The sequence below is a fragment of the Chionomys nivalis genome, chromosome 3 (genome assembly GCF_950005125.1).
Source record: "Chionomys nivalis chromosome 3, mChiNiv1.1, whole genome shotgun sequence".
Lineage (NCBI taxonomy): Eukaryota > Metazoa > Chordata > Mammalia > Rodentia > Cricetidae > Chionomys > Chionomys nivalis.
Window position 1 is genome coordinate 93,503,279 of NC_080088.1, and position 6,490 is coordinate 93,509,768.

At 50.9% G+C, this 6,490-nt stretch overlaps 1 protein-coding gene across 1 annotated transcript; it reads left to right on the forward strand.

Annotated features, from left to right (window-relative positions):
• Positions 1 to 227: 227 nt before the first annotated feature.
• On the forward strand, positions 228 to 4,247 carry Psmg3 (proteasome assembly chaperone 3). The gene is made up of 3 exons (XM_057765598.1): positions 228 to 303; positions 720 to 956; positions 3,779 to 4,247. The coding sequence occupies exons 2-3, from the start codon at positions 741 to 743 to the stop codon at positions 3,929 to 3,931; spliced, it is 369 nt and encodes a 122-aa protein (XP_057621581.1). The 5' UTR covers positions 228 to 303; positions 720 to 740; the 3' UTR covers positions 3,932 to 4,247.
• Positions 4,248 to 6,490: the final 2,243 nt, after the last annotated feature.

Below are 6,490 nucleotides of genomic sequence, written 5' to 3' on the forward strand. Positions count from 1 at the left end.
GAAATAGTAACTATTATTGCCATCCACTCCACAGCTGGGTCCACAGCTGGGACACGAAGCCCTCTACACTGGGTTCAAGCACCGCCCACAGGGTCTAGAAGCGCCTAGACCCAGAGGCGGCACAGAGTTCTTTTATCACGAAACCTGGCGGTCTCTGTAGCAACGCGGAACCTAAGGCTCTGGCATTGCGGCGAACCACGGACCGGACTAAAGACAGGAACCGGAAGTTCTCTACCCGCGCGTTTGCTAAGTGTGATCTGGCTCCGTTGTGCCCGGAATTTTGTTTTTGGCGTGGTCGATGCGGTGAGTGCTGGTTGCTGCTGGTTTCGGGCCCGGCTGCAGTCGGTAGTGCCCCAGCCGTCCCCAGAGAGCTCGGTAGTTTCCCTTTTCCCTGATATCTACAAGTAGGTGACAGCGGGGAGAGCGATGGGTTGTAATCGCAGGCAGTGTGGCTGGACAAAGACGCTAATAGAAGCCTGTCTGAGCATGCGCACACTCGGTTTTGAGTCGGAGTAGGATATTAAGATAGTGTCTCTCCCACGTAACTCAGGCTGGCCTCGAACTCGGGTTCCTCCATCCTCAGCCTTCCTTGTGCAGGGATGACAGGCATGCACTACTACTTGCAACTTTAAGTGGCTTGCTTGGCATTTCTGCTTTGGAGCTCCAGGATGGACCTGACTGACTGCTCCCTCCCCTTTTTCTTTCCTTTATGACTGAAGCCCCCACTGGAGAACACACCCATGGAAGACAAACCATTGGTAGTATCTAAACAGAAGACAGAAGTGGTATGTGGTGTGCCCACCCAGGTGATCTGCACGGCCTTCAGCAGCCACATCCTGGTTGTGGTGACCCAGTTTGGGAAGATGGGTACGCTAGTCTCCTTGGAGCCCAGCAACGTGGCCAATGACATCACCAAGCCAATGCTAACCACAAAAGTCCTCCTCGGGAAGGACGAGGTAAAGGGGTTGGGAGAACAGTCTTTCCTGGGAGTCATTTGTCCATAAGGATATGGGGTGTCTGATAGGTGCCCCTCTGTACGCGCCCAAGGACACAGTAGGCATTCTCCAGGACCTTTCAGATCTGAGGGTGCCCTGGCTGCCCCTAATGATGCTTTCCCTGGCGTGTCAGCATTTTACTCAATGCTCAGTGGAGGTATTGGTTTTGTGACACAGACATCTCCTCAATTTGACCCCATTGTGTGGCTTTATGCTAATGAAGATTTTATGTGTATGTCTGCTTCTTGAGTCTTGACAGCAATCCCCTCTGCAGGCGTGTCTGTCTGGGTTAGGGGTAACCACAGAGATGGTACCCAGAGACACCGAGAAAAAAATCTTAACGATGCCTCATCGGCGGTTGGTTATGTCTGCCGTGTGCGGTCTACTCCACGCTCTGAATCACTGTGGCCTTGGTGTCCCTGGAGGTGATTTAGGGAAGGTGTGGGAAGCTGGTCTGGATCCCTGATGGGTGCTTAAGGAGAGCATCAGGAAAATAGAGTGTTTGGGCCAGGTGTGGTTGTGCATGCCTGTACTCCTCCCTTGGGAGACTGGAGCAGAATGGTTGCTACGAGTTTGTGATCAGACTGAGCTATGTGGTGAGTTCGAGGCCAGCTAGAGATAGACCCTCTCCCCCCTCCCCCCCCCCGCCCCTTAAAAAGAAACAAAAACAAGGGCTGGAGAGATGGCTCAGCCGGTAAGAACACTGACTGTTCTTCCAAAGGACCTGGGTTCAATTCCCAGCACCCACATGGTGGCTCTTAGCCATCCATAACTTCAGTCCTAGAGGATCCAGCACCCTCCTCTGTAGGCACTGCACACACATGGTCCACACTCATACAGGCAGGCAAAATACCATACACACACGCATACAGCAGGGCAGTGGTGGCAAATGCCTTTAATTCCAGCACTCAGCACTTGGGAGGTAGAGGCAGGTGGATCTCTGTGAGTTGTCCTGGTTTACAGGGGGAGTTCCCGGACAGCCAGGGCTACACAGAGAAACCCTGTCTCAAAACAGGGTTTGGCTTGATTTTTGTTTTGTTTTCTGAGACAGGGTTCTCTGTATAGCCCTGGCTGTCCTGGAACTCCCTCTGTAGACCAGGCTGGCTTCAAACTCATAGAGATCCGCCTGCCTCTGCCTCCCGAGTGCCGGGATTAAATGTGTGTGCCACCACCACTGGGCCAGGAGTTCAGTTTCGTTCCCAGCTACATAAGGCCAGCGTGGGCTATATGAGACCCTCTATTCAAAAGGCAGGAAGCTGTGAGAGAGCTCTGGAGTAAAGCACTTGACTTGCAAGCTTGTGTTCAGTCCCCTGAACCCACAGTGGATGGAGAGAGCTTACTGCCACAAGTTGTACTCTCACTCTCCCATACACAACACACACACACATACACACGTAGACAGAGGCTGCTTGTTCATTTCCTGGCTGCCCAAACCCAAAATAATCACACAGAAACTGTATTTTAAAACACTGTTTGGCCTATTAGTTCAGGTTTCTTATTAACTAACTCTTACATCTTTTTTTTTTTATTATTATGTATACAATATTCTGTCTGTGTGTATGTATGCAGGCCAGAAGAGGGCACCATACCTCATTACAGATGGTTGTGAGCCAGCCGGGAATTGAACTCAGGACCTTTGGAAGAGCAGGCAATGCTCTTAACCTCTGAGCCATCTCTCCAGCCCTCTTACATCTTAAATTAACCCATTTCTATTAATCTATGCCTGGGAAGGCATGTTACTCCTGCAGCTACATGGCATCTCCTTGACTCCGCCTACTTTCTATATCTCTGTTCGGATTTCCCGCCTGGCTTTTCTCTACTAAGCCATTGGCTGAAACAGCTTCTTTAATAACCAATAGTAATAAAACATACTCATAGCATATAGAGGGGAATCCCACATCATCTCCTCATTTCTGTCTTAATAAAAAGGAAGATTTTAACTTTAACATAGAAAAATTAAGCATAACAAAACATATATTTGTGTGTGTATGTGTGTATATATATGTGTGTATATATATTATACATATATATATATATATATATATATATATATATATATATAGAGAGAGAGAGAGAGAGAGAGAGAGAGAAACTAAATAGCCATGCATATCAATGCACATCTTTAATCTTGACACTTAGGAGATGAATGTAGGCCCTGGTCTACATATCAAGTTCCAGATCAATCAGGGCTACATAGTGAGCTCTTGCTTCATAAAATAAATAAATAAAGTGGAGACTGAGGAAATAGCTCAGTTCCTAAAGTCCTTGCAATCATGGCCTAAGTTTGAGTGTGAGACTCTGCTTGGTGATGAGCATTGGTGAGGCCGAGGCCAGCCTCATCTACATAGCGAGTTCCAACCATAGAGAGGGCCCTGTCTCAATATTTACAAAAAAATAAATAAATAAAAGGTATTCTCAGTGCTGGGATGGCAGAGACAGAAGGATCCTGGGACTTGCTGGCCATGCAGTCTGGAGAATTCCAGGTCAGTGAGAGACCCTGTCTCAAAGTAGATGATGGTGTTCTATGGCTCATACCTGAGGTTGTCTTCAGGCCTCCTCATACTTATGTATGTGCACACACTCTTTAAAAAAACAAACAAACAAAAAACCTGGGTTTGTTAGCACATGCCTGGAATCCCAGGAGACTGAAGCAGGAAGATCTCTATAAGTTCAGTAACTTGGGCTATATGACTTCCAGGCTAGCCTGGGCTACAGAAATTGACAACCTGTCTTTAAGAAGAAGAAGAATAAAAGTGAGGTTTCCTGTCTTCTCCCCTCCCCAGCCGCTCATCCATGTCTTTGCAAAGAACCTGGTAGCGTTTGTGTCTCAAGAAGCAGGAAACAGAGCCGTCCTCCTGGCCATGGCTGTGAAGGACAAGAGCATGGAGGGGCTGAAGGCCTTGAAGGAGGTGATCCGGATGTGCCAGGTGTGGTGACCTGAAGTCACAGTACATGACAGTCGGATCCGGTGGACACTCGTCAGGGTCTGTGCGACCCATGTTTCCAGCACCAGGACAGCAGGTGGAGGCTCATTCTCTGGCTTTAGCCCTCGAAGCTGGGAACAACATTCAGATCTTGGGACTCGCCCTGTGTGGCTACTGTGTTCTGCCTGGTGCACCGGAACTGTTCTGGGCTGCAGCAGAGGTACCTGCTGAGTGGAAATCACCCAGTTTGGGGACTGGCAGCCCTCGGTGTGCAGCGGCACCTGTGGGGAGACTTTTTTTTTTTTTTATCAAAAATAAATCTAAAATACTTGGCTAGCCTTGTCAATAATGCTGAGACATTATGGTCATGTATCAAGGTTCACTTCAGGACACTGTAAGGAAAACCTCCTGTTTGGCAAAAGCACAGTGCATGGTTGCTGGCGTGTGAGGTAGATCCCAGGCATGTGGGGGCATGGGCCAGAGCCTCAAATTACATAATATAGTGAGGGACAAGCGTGTGCAGAGACTGGACATGTGGCAAGCGGAGCAAGGGTGGCCATGCAGGTGGAGTCCTTAAAGATGGGCTGGATGGGAAACCCATGGGGGAAGAGGGGGCGCAGGTGAGCAATCCTCAGCTCAGAGAGGAGGAAGCCTTCTTGAATCAAGTTGGGGTCCGCTACTAGAAATACTTTCAAATATTGCAAGGATTGAGAGCCCAATATCAGGCCTGGACATTAGGCTGGCATTGATGCCCAGAGTTGGCCTGTTGGTGCCCATTCCTCTGAAGATTGGCATCCTGGGACCCCCTGGGGTCTCCTGCCTTGGGAGGAGATGGGCAGGGGTTGGGGTCCCTGATCACAGCTGAGTGGGGATTTCTCAGGTCCAATAGGGAATCTGCTCTGACATTCTAACGGTCACCAGTGGAGAAGAGGCCACAGAAAAGCCGGGTAGAAGTCCAGGATGGAATGCAAGCCAGTGCCTTTTCAGGGACCCAGGATGTCACCTGTGTGCTCAGGAAACAAAGACGGAATTGCTGACTTGGCCTCTGAACCAAAGGTTCAGGAGTGCCTGCCAGGTCCGGGGATGGGCGGTGAGCTTGGGTGGCCACTTTCACTTAGAGTGGGTTGGGACAGCTGGGGACACCAGCTCAGCTGGGGTGGGAGTGGGGAGTTGTGCCCAACTTCCGGAAGGAGGTGTGGCTGCCTATAACGGGTGTCCCACAGCCTCTGAGAGCCCCGTGCTTGCACCCCCGTCCCTGGCAGGCAGTTCTCCCACACAACTTTGCCCTTTGTCCATCCTTTCCCAGACCCTGGTTATCCCTCTCCTTTATGTCCCCTGGGTAGACTGATGTGGGGTCTGTCACTTCCCAACCAGGTGTCCCCTTTGTAACCTCTTCCCCATCCTCCCAGTTGCCACCAGCCTCTGGAGAGTATGGGCCATCAGAAATCTCACAGGCCGCGAAGGAGAAGGACCGGTGCGGAACACAAACAGCTGGTAGAGCCAGCCAGGGCAGGGCATGCTCAGGTGAGCCCTGTAGGGTGGTGGCACTGGCCAAAGGTCCCTGTTTGGTGTCGCCCTGTGATTATTCAGATGGATAATAATCAGCAAGCCCCAGCTTCCTAGCCTTAGCAGATAGAGAGCACCCTGGGTGGAACTCAAGGCCAGGTCCAAGTTCTGGTTTTGTGGCTTTGGTTTTCTGATTTGGTCCCTAGGCAGACAACTCACATGACCCATTGGGTGACCCATTACTTCCCTTTCACCAACCTTTTCCCAACACCTGTGCCCCAGAGAGGCTATGCAGCAGCTGCTCCCGGGTAAAAGAGCTGGGATTCGAGTCCAGATGGAGCACCCAGCCACCAGGCCCTTTAACAGCTCCTTCATCAACGTCACCTCCATCTGCCAATAAGGCTCAGGGATGCTGGTTTTGCTTCCAGGCTTCTGGTCCTGGGTCAAGCGGTTTCCCTTCCAGTCATCTCCTTGGGTCCTCCACCAACCCAAAATGAAAGTGACAGATTGTATTCCACATAAATGACAGCTGGGGGCATAAAGGCAGCTTCATTCACTTTGTCTGCAGGGCTGGAGGCTGCCTGCTTGGGAAGGGGTACTGAAACTGACCTGTAGTTGAACCGGCTCCCTCTCCAAGCTGGGGCAGTATTTACAGCTGCTTGGAGCTGTCTGGAGCTGTCTGGTAGCCGTAAAACACAGGCCCGTAACAAATGCCTTAATCATCTAAGCCAGTGCCCCTGGCCCAAATCTGCTGTGTAAATCAGCCAAGGCTCTACTGGAGAAGGGACCTGGCCAGAGCGTCCCCTGTGCTCCGCTGCCGCCGTAACTCAGGAGAGACCCACGTCACCCCGAAGAGATCCACAGCGCCAGCAATTCCCGGGTGGAAAGGATTTCTGTGGACACAGGCGCTGCACGTGGCACACACCTGGGGTAGATCTGTAATCGACTCCTAGCCCACGTAAACATAGACTGCTCTGCCTGTCACGTGCTCAGGCCAGGCTGCCCCCTAAGGGCCATGCCTTCGCCACCATAGGTCGTTTAGCAGTTTTCTGCTGAGAGAAAGCA